The sequence below is a fragment of the Nanorana parkeri genome, unplaced genomic scaffold (assembly GCF_000935625.1).
Source record: "Nanorana parkeri isolate BGI_ZX_2015 unplaced genomic scaffold, ASM93562v1 scaffold161, whole genome shotgun sequence".
Lineage (NCBI taxonomy): Eukaryota > Metazoa > Chordata > Amphibia > Anura > Dicroglossidae > Nanorana > Nanorana parkeri.
The window spans coordinates 579143-593478 of record NW_017306429.1 but is presented as its reverse complement, the minus strand read 5'-3'; the positions used below and the strand labels follow the sequence as shown (position 1 = coordinate 593478).

The following is a 14336-nucleotide window of genomic DNA, read 5'->3' as shown; positions in this document are numbered from 1 at the left end:
CTTGGCAAGATACAACTTCTCTAAACTGACCCAGGGAGGGATCGAAACTCCAGTGCAGTGGAGTGTAACTGCACCAGCAGTCTGACAATTCAAATCCACTCCCAGGATCACAGCTATATACACAGATGAATACGTATAAGAGAAATGTCTTATGTGCTAAAGGCTTTGTATTTCTGTCCACCCAGGTCTAAGTGTTACACGGCTCTGTCACACAGCACAGCCCAGAGACCTGATGCTTTTCTATTACACTTAGATAATCCTTACAGGTCTTCCCAAGAAAAGCAAGGTACTTACACTGCTTGCATTAAAACAAATACATTGATATCTTGAAGCATTCATTTGCGTCTTTTCTATCTGCCTGGAATTCAGCTTTGTACACTGAGTGTCAGATGACTGATGAAGACAGTATAGACATACACTATAGACTCTTCTTATAGCCTAAGGCAAGCCAGCTAGAAGGAGGTGAATGGCAGGGCTTTACATGGCTTTACATGGGACATCCTATCCCTAAAGCTATGGAAACACTGACAACTCGGATGGCAGCATTCTATACAGTCCTGGGTGAAACTATATACAGTCCTGGGGGCACACTATATACAGTCCTGGGGGCACATTCTATACAGCCCTGGGGGCACACTATATACAGTCCTGGGTGCACACTATATACAGTCCTGGGGGCACACTATATACAGTCCTGGGGGCACATTCTTTACAGTCCTGGGGGGCACATTCTATACAGTCCTGGGGGCACACTATATACAGCCCTGGGGGTACACTATATATGGTCCTGGGGCACATTCTATACGGTCCTGGGGGCACATTCCATACAGTCCTGGGGACACAATATATAAAGTCCTGGGGGGCACATTCTATACGGTCCTGGGGGCACATTCTATACGGTCCGGGGGGCACATTCTATACAGTCCTGGGGGCACACTATATACGGTCCTGGGGGCACATTCTATACAGTCCTGGTCTGCGCATTCTATACAGTCCTAGGGGCACATTCTATACAGTCCTAGGGGCACATTCTATACAGTCCTGGTCTGCACACTATATAGAGTCCTAGGGGCACACTATATAGATTCCTAGGGGCACACTATATACAGTCCTGGGGGCACACTATATACAGTCCTGGTCTGCCCTGGTATAAAGTTTGCTGAAGTGCACGTTCCGTCATCCAGGGTCGGATTTCCCGGGTACACTGTCACCCATACATCACAGCTGTAGGGACAAGGTGCACACTAGGTACGGGTCGAAGGGCCAAGGATAAAGATGACAAATTCTGCGCTTACCTGCCGTCATAATCCCCCGCAACCTTCCTGTAGAGAGAACAGGCAATGATTACCCTCAGTACTAAATCCATGACGGAGCCAGGCAGAGGGCTGAGACAAGACGAGCAAAGTGTTCGAGAGGAGCGGAGCTTCCCCCACAACACCGGCAACAGGTGAGGAGAGTGACGAGCCCCGGAGACCCCGCCGAGTGTGTGTGTGTCCTTCTCCGTACACTCAGCTCTCTGACACATTCCCAGCCCAGCTCCCTCCCAGACCAGAGAATGAGGAGGAGCGCTCAGCACACCACACACACCCTCTATGTCTTCTCCACCACCTCCACCTCTGTCACCTGCATCCTCATCTCTCCTTACATCACACACCCTCCATGTCTACACCACCACCACCTCTGTCACCTGCCTCCTCACCTCACACACCCTCCATGTCTTCACCTCCACCTCTGTCACCTGCCTCCTCATCCCTCCTCACCTCACACACCCTCCATGTCTTCACCTCCACCTCTGTCACCTGCCTCCTCATCCCTCCTCACCTCACACACCCTCCATGTCTACTACACCGCCACCTCTGTCACCTACCTCCTCATCTCTCCTCGCCTCACTCACCCTCCATGTCTTCACCTTCACCTCTGTCACCTGCCTCCTCACCCCTCCTCACCTCACACACTCTCCATGTCTACTACACCGCCACCTCTGTCACCTACCTCCTCATCTCTCCTCGCCTCACACACCCTCCATGTCTTCACCTTCACCTCTGTCACCTGCCTCCTCACACACCCTCCATGTCTTCACCTCTGTCACCTGCCTTCTCATCCCTCCATGTCTTCACCTCCACCTCTGTCACCTGCCTCCTCACCTCACACACCGACTGAGGGGACACTCAGCTCCTCATGAACCCTTCATTACCCATTAGAAAAACACCTCTCATTTATTTCCTTCATTCTCTCTCAACCCTCCACTTCTTTATTTCTTTCTTTTCCTCCTCACTCTTTCCTTCTTGTCCTCTTTCTCTCGATTCCCTCTCATTCTTTCTTTCCTTCTTTTCCTCTTTCTCTCGTTTTCCTGTCTTTCTATTCTTATTTTCCTCTTTCTCTCTTTTCCCTCTCACTCTTTCTCTCCTTCTTTTCCTCTTTCTCTCTTTTCCTCCCTCATTTTTTCTTTGCTTCTTTTCCTCTCCCCTTTCTCTAATTTTCTTCTCACACTTTCTCTTCCTCTTGTCTCTTTTCCTTCTCTTTCTTTCCTTCTTTTCCCCTTTCTCTCTTTTCCCTCTCATTCTTCCTATGCTTTTCCTCTCTTTCTTTTTCTCTTCCTCCCACTCTTCCTCTCTTTTTCTTCTCTTTCTTTCTCTCTTTTTCCACTCACTCTTCATCTCCCTTTGTTTCTTTCTCTTTCTTTTTCTCTTACTCTTTCTCACTCTTCCTCTCCTATTCCTCTTTTTCTTTCTTTTTTCTCCTCCTCTTTTTCTCTTTTCCCACTCACTGTTCCTCTTTCTTTCTTTCTTTCTTTCTTTCTTTCTTTCTTTCCTCACATGTGATATTTGCTGCATACCTCTTGTTGTAGCTATGTCTTCATAAAGAAATCCTAGTTCCTTTCAGTGGATGTACATACATTTCTAATTGTACAGAGATCTGTAGCTCAGCCGCTTAGTGATTGGGTTTGTGCAGCGTTTATATCAGCGCCAAGCTCACCAGTGACAATCACTCTGTATTCACTTCTGTGGATAAGCTACAGATCTCTGAAGCAGAGTGTTTTGTAGCAGCAAATGCTAATGGAATGGGATGCCACAGATCTGACTGCTAGCTGCAAAACATTGCTTCTTAGCGACAAATTGTCAGTGACTATAGCTACTATGTCACTAGCTACAAATTGTTATTACATTGTAACAAATTGTTATTGTTTAGTGTATCTAAACCCACAAATCACTCTACAATTGCCTGCCTGACATGGCCCTGACAGTCACAGTGTATCTAACCCCACAGATCACTGCTACCATTGCCTGTCTGTAACAGTCACAGTGTATCCAAACCCACAAATCACTCTACAATTGCCTGCCTCGCATGGCCCTGACAGTCACAGTGTATCTAAACCCACAAATAAAAAATGTAATACATTGCAGATTACCAGTCCTTAACCACTTGAAGACCAGGTGTTACACCCCCTTCCTGGCCAGGCCATTTTTCAGTGTTCGGCGCTGCAGTACTTTTACGTTTATTCCGTCATGCAACTCTGTACTGAAATTAATTTTATACCATTTTTTGGGGACAGATAGAGCTTTCTTTTGGTGGTATTTAATCACCACTGGGGTTTTTATTTTTTACTATATAACAAAAAAGTACACTAAATTTTGTTAAAAAAAAACCTGTTTCCCTGTAAAATGTTATGAAACATGTTATGTCAAGCTTTAAAATTGTGCGCACCTGTGAAATCGCAGAAAGCGACCGCACCCAAAATTAGCCATAGGCGACGCTTTAAGCGCTTTTACCGCTCATCAGTTTAGTGTTATCAGTAATTAATGGCCCTAAAATTATTGCTCTCATTCAGACGTTCGCGGCGATATGTAACATGTGCGGCACAATAGGCGGAATCGTCGTTTTCGCACGGTGGCGCACCCGACTCATGTTTGCGTGTCTATGTCACCTAGGGACCCCCAGAGAAGCTGATGAAGCAGAGATCTCCTTCACCAGCTTCTTACCGGCATCTGGAACTGAAGAGTGACACTGAATGCAGGTAGTGATGTAATATACAGTGGTACCTCGGTTCACAAACGCTTCTGTTTGCAAACAATTCGGCTCGCGAACAGGAAGTTCGGCCACATTTTGCCTCCGTTCACAAACTCCGCTTCGGGTGACGAACACAACCGCAGCCATTTTCCCTGCTCTGACTGCTCTGTTCTCCCCAGCGCAGTCTGTTACAGACCAGAAAAATACTGCACGTCTCATTTTGTCTGGTCTGGAATGCACTGGGACTGCTGCAGGTTCACACTATTTTCCGGACCAGAACTGGTCTGGAAAATGGTGCGAGCTTGCCCTTAGTCCAGATAAAAAATGTTCTGGTCTGGAAGTGGTCTAGAGATGGTGTGAACAAGCCCTTATCTGAACTTCAGCTAACACTTTTCATTACAGCAACAGTTTTCTTTTTCATTTTGAGATGAAGGTTTTACATAAATGACTAAAAGCTGACAATTGTAAGCACCCCATCAGTCTTAAAAGGTTTGTCTTCTAACTGCCTTTTTTTTTGCAGTTCTTTATGCTTCCTAGATCACTTTTTACTGTGTTTGGATGTTCTTGGGTTTAGTCGCGTTTGGCTGCGTGAAATCAGGCTAAATAATCCAAGGAAACAGAAAATTGTTTGTGTAAATGCACCTAGACACTGCTAAACGTCTAGGTGTGCATACAGCCATAGCAAAGCATTACATTCTTCCAAATGTAGAGCCAAAGGAACTCTCGCCGCTCCAATTCCTTAGTCACCATCAGAACTCCCCAGGTGCTGGTCCAATAGGTGTGTCTCCACCTTGGAATGTAGTAGTATACGAACAGACCGCACTATCCAGAGAATACCAATACTTCAGACTTTATTGAAATGCGCAGCAAATCCAGTGTAACAGTGAATAAAAGTGTATAAAGCAACAAATGCCAGCACTGCACACCCCCAACCAGCTACAGCCTCTATCATGTTTCACCCGCAGGCTGATTCATAGAGGTCACTGTTTTATTCACTGTTATACTGGGTTTGTTGTGAGTTTCAATAAAGTCTGAAGTATTGGAATTCTCTGGATAGTGCGGTCTATTCGTATACTACTACATTACATTCTTCCAGATACATTTAGAAAGGAGCACCTGGACGGGTATTTTCATTGCCATGTATATAGGGCCTAAATGAAGTTAAGCATAACAGACTTACTGGCAAGATCACCAGGTAAGTATAAAGGAAAAAAAAAAAAGCCTAAAATCAGGAAATGAATGGACCCACCACATTTCATTGATAAGATGAAATATATTAAAGTGATGTTAAAATCAACAAGTTTTTAAGCTATTTCAAATTCTAATAGAATCACTTACAATGGATGCTGCCTCTTGATGTAAGTGTTAGTTTCCTGCAAAATCAGCTGCTCCGCTGAGCACTGGCTCTGATATCCTGCTTTAGGTGGCTCCTTTACCTTGCAGGCTTTCTATGGAGGCAACTTTGTGTGTGCTGTGTGTAAGCTGTGTGTTTCTCCACAACCACACAGACAGACACTCCCTTGCTCCCTGCTTCTCTCTTTTCCTTCCTTCATCCTCTCTTCTCCCAGCTAAGGGCTTGTTCACGCCAAGCGCGTTCCAGGAGCAGAGCAGTTACAGACCGGATCAAAACTGCGTCCAAAGTATTCCAATGGTATTTTGGGCTCTAGTTCGAAACCGCAGCGTTCAGTTCCAGAGCATGTAAAAAAAAAAAAAACTGCAGCAAGCCCTATTTTACCTGCATCAGAAACGCATGCAAACGTCCTGGAATGCACTGAAAGCCCATTTTAAACTAAAAAATATATATAGATATATAATTATTTCTTTTTTACAAAAAACGGCCCGAAACGCATCAAAAACGCGGCAAGAAACGCAGTATAACATACTGCATTGCGTGTGCAGAAACTCAATCAGATCTGGTCTGTATTTGGTGTGAACAAGCCCAAAGAGATGGACAGCTACTGGAGTGTAAACTGAGCCCATCTGAAACAAGGCAAATTGCCGTGTGTTGAGTTGGGGCTGCACTGGAAAAAAATGGCCTCACAGCCCCAACTCATCTGGTTTGAATGGGCCCTCATATAGCAGCTTGTGCAGTACTCGGTATCAGTACTGCTTGAACCTAGAAATGGGTAGACCCCCAAAAGCTTTCCGGAAAAATTATTTGTTAGTGCGATTAAAAAAAAATGATCATGTTCAGTATTCAACTATGATATCTCTTTCCTTTAATCTCTCTCACTCACTCTAACCTGCCTGGTTATTCTCACACTGTCATAAGGATTTGCAGTATTTTGTTACTTTCAGTCAGGAAACAGAGAAAAATTGGACCCCCTTCTTCAGCTGGCCACACGCCTAGATTTTTGGGAGAGCTTACAGGAGACCAATTTTAAATGATCAAGCAGTGAATTTTAATGAATCGTTCGTACCAAAGGAAATAATTGGAGCCACCACACACCCATGCAGTTTTTTGGTGATACTGGCGCCACTTCTATCTAATTAAAAAAGTAAAACTCAAAGTTTAATACTTTGTGTCATAGAGACATATTTTAATAATCCATTGGATACTAGTTTTATTAATTATATTTTCCACTGTGCTCAAATGTGCTTTAATCAATCGAGTTAGGTTGAAAGAACGATCATAGTTTTATGTAAAAAAGGTGCCTTACTGCCCCATATTGCAGGACCGGACCGCACTGAGACTGTGCGGCCCGGTACCATTTGATCCGCGGACCGGTACCGGGGGTTGGGGAACACTGCTCTAGACTATTAAAGTAAATTAAAGGAAACTTTTCATCAGAGAAACATGGAGGCTACCATTACGGATCAGCTTCAGGTTCAAGCTGGACATGAGTTTGACCAGGAACCAGCCTGTCTGCGGTTCAGGGAACAAACTGACCATATTCAGCCAGTTTGCCCGCCCAAACTCATGGCTGAAGTCTTCAAAAACAATTGCCACAAAATGACAGTTCCCTGCCTGGCTGCTCCTTGTAAGCAGACATGATCAAGGTCCCATGATGATTGATGTAGATCTACATTGCTGGACAATGTAATTGATGTTGGATTTACATCAGGGGACATGTCATGATATTAAAGCAGCAAAAGGTTTTCCTGGCACACTCACAGGCCAGTATGTAAAAAAACTTGTCTCACACTAAGGTTAAAAACAGAGGTTTGGATAGACGTCTTCTGCAGAAAATGTGAAAGCCGCACAGCCGCGCCAAGGCACCTCTTATAGTGCGGTCCTAACTCCAAACTATGAGAGTCTCCATCTTGGAGCACATGAAGCAGAAGATAAAATTGGGTGCAGGTTTGTCAGGAGGAAGCCCAACCCCCCTTAAAGGCACAGAGCCAATGACAGCTGAGACCCTCCATGCATCACTGCACCAAATCAGTCAAGCAAAACAGATTACAAACGCACTCATCAATTCGTCACCAGCTTTACAGCAAGGTGCACACAGAATGGGCTTTAAACAGTAAAATAGCAAAAAGTTTTCCTGGCACACTCACAAGCCAGCAGGTAAAAAAACGGGTCTCACACTAATGTCATGATATTGCCACACCACCACTGGAGTCGTTGCCCGCATTCACATCTGCACGTTCCATATTTGGTGCATGTTCACAGAAATGTGGCAAAATGTGCAACACGCTTGAGTTGATATTAGTTTCTAAAGGCACCCCAAACGCGGCCCGGAAGATGCGCATTTGTGCCCCACGTTTGCGCGCATAAAACGAGGAAGCAAAAAACACGGAACACGTGACACAAAATCTGCTACATGAGCTTTTGTGCTGTGTTTGTCGCGTGTAGAGGCCCCATTGAACTCAATGGGGAACCGTGGCAAATGCAGCACACGAACGCGTACGTGATGCACGTTCATGGAATGAGCAGGCGTGAATGTGAGGGGGTCAAGGATTTTGCGAGGAACCCACCAATGGACAGCCAATGGGAAATGTCTACTTCACCAGGCAGTGATGTGGGCAAGGTTATGCACAGTGGGCAAGGTTTGTTTGCAACAATGGGTAAAGTGTCTTTAATTTAAAAGCAATGGTTTACTGAACTGTAAAAATACGACTCATGGTCATGTTTACTTTAAATTAAACCTTTTTTTAGATATGGACAAATACAATTTAGACTGACATTGGTGGTAAAGAAACATGTATCTCATGTGCAAAGATTTCTATATCTAGTTTGCTAATAGTAATTGACTCAAATCAGTTTGTGGAGGAAGTTTAAAGTGGTTTTTAAGCCAAAAGGTTTTTCAGCTATTTCAAATGCTGATTAAATTGCTGACAATGGATGCTGCTTCTTGAAGTTTAAACGTTTTAGTGTCCTGAAGAATCAGCTGCTCCCCTGAGCACTAGGCGATGCAGCTGGTGAAAATCTGTAACAAAAAGATGGTGGACTTATTATTTTTATAATGTTAATTTATTACATAATACTGTTTGCATAAATTTGCTAAAGAAAGTAAAGGGATGCCAAAATAAAAAAAAAATCTTTGATGTGTTCTGTTCATTGGACCTTGATCATAAGCAGCACATGGGAATAATGTGGTAGCCCTTAAATGCTATGCAGAAACACCAGCTATTCATTTACACAGCCACAACATGTGTCATTTTTGTTCTCGGGAGGATAAAGCTCTATGACTGGATTACATATGGCAATTAAATACAAAGCTAAGCCAGCTATGCAAAAAAACAGACGTCTTTTATAATGACAAACAGCAATACCGTGTAGGCACCTAAGGCATTCCGTAAGACATCAGCTTGCAGCATCTTAGTGTTGGTAGACTACGAAAGGTGATTTTAGGTAGGTTTCTGTGAGTTATAGTTGTTGTGCGTTAATGTAAGCTACTAACCTTTGCACTATGTTTTAAAGAACTTTTAGGAGGACACATGGTAGTAATGAAAGACATCATTATTAATGGGCATAAAAATACCTCATAGTATTTTATTATAGTAATGTATATTATTATACAGGATTTATATAGCGGCAAAAGTTTGCGCAGCGCTTCACAATATAAGGAAGACATAACAATCACAATACAATTCAAGAAGAGATGGTAAGGAGGGCCCTAGTGGTTTTATATTTATTGTATTATGTTCAGTAAAAATAATACTTATAATAACAAATATAAATAATAATACATATACAAACGACACAAAAAGTAGACAGTACGGACTTGTAGTAAATTAAGCAGATCCAGGCATTCTGCAAAGTATATAAATAGGGGTGGACTGGCCAGCGGGCGCACAGGGAGATCCCCCAGGGGCCCGAGTATATAGAGCAAAATGACATCAGGGCGAGGGATTTAGAGGCATTAATGCGTAGTCTGGAGACAGTGCACTAGGTGCTTTTACAGTGATACTAAACTCAGGAGTTAAATCTTAAAAATGCATTCAAGTACCTTAACTGTGAACAAAAATATACATTATTAGTGTGTCAGTCAGCTGTAGATCCTCACCTCATCTCTGAATTGGTGCTGACAGTGTCCTTCCTTCTGGAGGGAGGCTACTTTTCTTCCCTATGGTCCCTGTGTGTTGTAAAGTAGTCACCACTCCAAGCTTGCTCCCGTGATGGACTGCAATCTCAATACAAATTAGCAACGTGGAATACTGGGACCATGGGGAACAAAGGTAGCTACCCTCCAGAAGGAATGATGGTGTCAGCATCAATTCAGAGATGATTTGAGGATCTACAGCCGAGTAATACACACATAAGGTACATTTTTGTTAAGTACTTGAATGCATTTTTAAGAATTAACTCCTGAATTTAGTATCACTGTAAAAGCACCTAGTGCACTGTCTCCAGACTATGCATTAATGGCTCTAAATCCCTTGCCGTGAATGTTAATCTCCCCCAGGATCTCGTGGATAGACTTTGTACTGCCTTTCGTTTCTCTTGGCCGTCTAACTCCATCCCTTACCTTGGTATTAACCTTACCACTTCCTTTGATGTCCTCTACTGTGCTAATTTCCCCCCTCTCTTTCGGAAGTTACAGGAAGATCTGGACAGGTGGTCCTCATACGAACTCTCATGGTTTGGGAAAATACACGCCATCAAGATAACTCTCCTGCTGAGGCTATTGTATCTCTTTAGGGCTTTGCCAATCCATATACCTTGATCAGATTTGGTTTCCTTCTAATCTAACCTGATCTCCTTTATCTGGGGGCGCCAAAGGACACCAGGTGCCTAGAGCAACTTTGGTTTGCTCTAAGGCATCGAGAGGTCTTGGTGTTCCTAATCTAATTTATTACTATTATGCCTCACGCTTGGCTTGGTTGTCTTCCAACTGGGTTTACATGGAATCTCCTGCCGCTGACAGTTTGCCCTTGGACCTCCTGAAATAGCTATCCCCTATACAACGTCCGGTTGTTATGGCTCCCACTCTTTCCTTTTCCTTAGCAATTTGGGACCAGGTTCGTCGCTCCTATGCCATCTCCTAACCTCATATACCCCTAGTTTCTCTCCTTCATAACCCAGTCTTTCCACCGGGCCTTCAACCCAGGTTGTTTCATTGGTGGCAGAGTAAGGGGCTATATAGAATTGGCCAGTAATTTAAATTGGGAAAACCCTTAACCTTAACTTACTGTACAGAGTGACTAAATATGCCTTCCTCTGAATTGTTTCGATTTCATTAAATATCTCATTTTTTACTCACCCTGCAGGGACACTCCTCCCAACCTTACACTTTACAAACTTTGGTGCTCCCAATCTACTAGCCAACAGGGGGGGTGTAGCACATTGATCTATTCTATGTTGCTGAGTTCCCCTGCCAAGCAACCATGTATATTGCTTGGGAATCTGACCTGCGTTCTACTTTTGCAGAGGACATTTGGAGTCATCCCACCCCCACACCTGCCTGCCATCCAGCCTGCCCCCACAGCGCCCCGCCCCCAGCTGTGTAGCCTGTTAGAAGCCGATCTGAATGGAGAAAAAGACTCGAAGCTGACAGTTTTTTCTTCCATAATACTAGGTGAGGTTCTTTATGTCCCTGAAATGATGTCATGTGTATTATCTTCTTTGCACCTTTTTTCTTCCCTGCCACCATGTCTTTGGAGTATGGGAGGAAACCGGAGCACCCGGAGGAAAGCCACGTAGGCACAGGGAGAACATGTAAACTCCTTTGTGTCCTGTCCAGGATTTAAACCCCGGTGCTGCAAGGCAGAAGTACTAAACACTATAGCACTGTGCTGCACATCTATAACTACACAGGTGCCGAAATAGCACCATAGTATTGGTTATAAAACATATAAGGTACCTAGCTGGTTTTCAAACTATTATGGCTATTAGTGTGGCTAGATTCAGCTTTTTTGTATATCTCTATTCCAGTTGAGTAGGAGGGAGGGTATAAATTAAAGCAGACCTTTACATTAAAAAATCTAATTCTACCAATGCATCCTTCTATGTATGATGAATAGTAACAGACATGTCAGGTGTAAAATGCTGTGATTTTGAAATACTTACACTTGCAGAGCATTCACTTCCTGCTTTAAAAGGGCAAAATGACTTCAGTTTGCCAACGCAATGCACACTGGGATTACCTTATCATCAGCAGAGCATTGCTGGGAAAGCTCATCTCAGGGAAAGGCATTTTCCTCCCCTGAGATGATGTTCGTAGTCACATTTCTAGTCACATGCCAGAAATCCAGGAAGTAACAGGAGAGCTAGTAATCTGCACTTAGAAAACATGGCCACTGTCAGGAGCCTGGTGAAGAAAAGAGAAATAAGGTATGCAAAGAATACAAAGCCAAATATTATCTAGAAATGTGTGTTTGTAGATTGTCTAAAGGTGTGTTTGTTGTTATTTTAAAGATATGGGTTTTAAAATTTAAATATTGTGGGGTGTAAGTTTTATAAGGGGTGGCTGAATCAACCACTGCATATTTGGAGGCTTATTTTTACAATTCTTTCTTATCCTTTAAATGCCCTTAAAGGAGAACTATGAGGTGAGTGCTTTTCACTCACCTCATAGTTCTAGCCGACCTGTGACAATGAGGCTGTCACAGGTCGGCTCAGTAGATCTGGAGGTGAGCGAACACATACCGGCGTTCGCTCACCTCTCGATCCTGTCACGGCTCTCTGCCGTGACAGGGGAGGGGCTGGATTCCCCCCTCCCCGCTCCAAACTGCCAGTGCTGACTGGCGGATCGGACGGGGCGGGTACAGCTGGCTCTGCATCTAGATAGGCACTCACGCAGCTGGGCGGATCCCGGCATAATTGTCGGGATCCGCTTCAGCTGCGGCGTGTAAGTTCTCCTTTAAATCTCTTTGCATCAATCAACTTGCTAAGAAATAAAAAACGTGTGTGTGGCATGAAGAGAAGAATATAATATTGTAAAAAAAGAATAACTTCCTAATGTTTTCCTATCTGAAGACCTTGTCTTAGGCTGGTCTTCGTGTTATCATGCTGATAATGATCTGAAAAGTATCAAGAAAGACTTTTATATATTTTTGCAATCCAGCAATGCAAAGAATGTGGACTGACTCCAAACAGCTGCAAGTGTGTGTTTTGCAAATATTGTACGGCAAACAGAAGCAAAACTGGTGTTAAGTGACTGAACTTCAAAAATGCTGTGTGCCGTCTCATACCATTTTGTAGGAACCTGGGAAGTAATTAGTCACAGTTGTATGCTCTTAAACAGGATAATTATTATCATTGTCAGCTTACATTGCATATATATATCTAGATATATATACAGATATATATATCTAGATATATATATTTTAATGCTAAGCATTGAAATGAGTGTAATCATAACTTTTTCAGTAAACCAGACTCCTCTTCACAGAACAAATGTATTACACGTGGTCTACTTAGGGCTTTTTCTCCACACTAAAAATCTGCTTGGAATTTGAATGCTGGCATTTCAAAGGACATTTGGTCGGCATACAGTGTTTAGGTTTCCTTTCATGTATCAAATGTATTTAAAGTGTAAATAAAGCCAGAACTTTATTTTTAGTTTGGATAGATTGAGGAAGGATTAAAAACTCCACGCTAGGGACCCCTCAATTGTCTTGGTGACCATTGTCACCAGCAGGGGCGTCCCTTGCCTTTTGGCTGCCTGAGGCAGCGGGATACCAATGTATCCCAGAGCAACCAATCAGATTCCATTTACTGAAATAGTTCAGCAAGAGAAATGTTCTGACTGGATGCTCTAGGTCAGTGGCTCTCAATCTGTGTAACCTCAGGACCCACATTTGACCATTGTCATTCATTTGTGACTCAAGTCGCACCGCAAAGGAACACACGGCATTGCGGTACTGCACGTTCCGGTGCGGGCGATTGAACTGTCGGTGGAGGTGCGTTTGGGGTGCCATTCAAATGAATGGCAATGCGACACACCTCCCACAAGAGAATTCGTTGTAGGTTCGATTTTGCACGGTAGAGTGCATTAATCGCAAAGGTCTATGCGATTAACGCACTGTACTGTACTAGTGTGAACGGGCCCTAAAAACACTGACAGACACTCACAACCACAGACACAATCTCACACACTCAGATATTATTTATATACAAATGTATTTATTTTTTTAAGATCCACCCAGTCTTCCTATCTTACGAGAACTGGAGTGGATCCCCAGCCTGGGGTCTAGTGTGGGCTGCTGTGCTGTGAGGGAGCTCCATCCATATTTGCATTACTGTTACAGCTCCCTGGCATGCCCTGTAGAGGTGCTGGGAGCCAGAAAGTGACATCACTCCAGTCCAGGCACCACTGCAGGACATGTGAGGGAGCTGTAAGCAATGCATTTATGGATGGAGCTCCCTCGCAGCCATAGCCCCATCCCATCCCACCTCAAGCTGACACTGCTCTCACCTAGAAAAGTGGAAGGCATAGGGTGACCCACTGAACATGGGGTTGCGACCCACCAGTTGAGCACCAATGCTCAAGGTTACTGAATTCTGAATTCTTAGAAAGCTAAGGCTCTCGAGAGATACCTCTTTTAGGTATTTATTGCTGTTTGTGTCCCAGGGACACAACAGGAAGCAATAGCACATCTTCCCAAAATTTGGGAAATCGCTATTTGGATATGTGCCCCCACTAGGAAAATTCCACTCACCTCTTTCCTGTACGGCAGACAATTGACAAGACAAGAAAAGAAAATCTACAGCTAAAATGGCCACAATATCATACACCTTGGCAAGGGTAACATTACACCTCTGGTACTTAATGTTAGTTTTAAAATTCTTACTGTATAATATGTTATCATTTCAGCAACAGATGACCTAATTGCTCAGGCATGAACTACAAACTGGAAACAAAGATAACCTAAATGCCATTTACTATACTCCATAGAGCAATGCAGTAAGACCGTAAGGTGCTTGTGATTGAAGCTGG

At 43.6% G+C, this 14336-nt stretch overlaps 1 protein-coding gene across 5 annotated transcripts in view; it reads right to left on the bottom strand.

Moving 5' to 3' along the window:
* The window catches only part of NPNT (nephronectin), a 99536-nt gene extending 86057 nt beyond the window's left edge, over window positions 1-13479 (bottom strand). For 4 of the 5 annotated variants that reach the window (XM_018554489.1, XM_018554492.1, XM_018554491.1 and 1 more), the window contains exons 1-2: window positions 13475-13479; window positions 1296-1385 (exon numbers count right to left, since the gene is read on the bottom strand). In XM_018554489.1, coding sequence (XP_018409991.1) covers window positions 1296-1366 — 71 coding nt within the window. In that variant the 5' untranslated portion in view covers window positions 1367-1385; window positions 13475-13479. Of the gene's footprint in view, window positions 1-1295; window positions 1403-13474 lie in introns of those variants that run through there. The other variant, XM_018554490.1, reaches the window with a different exon arrangement.
* Between the last annotated feature and the right edge of the window lie 857 nt (window positions 13480-14336).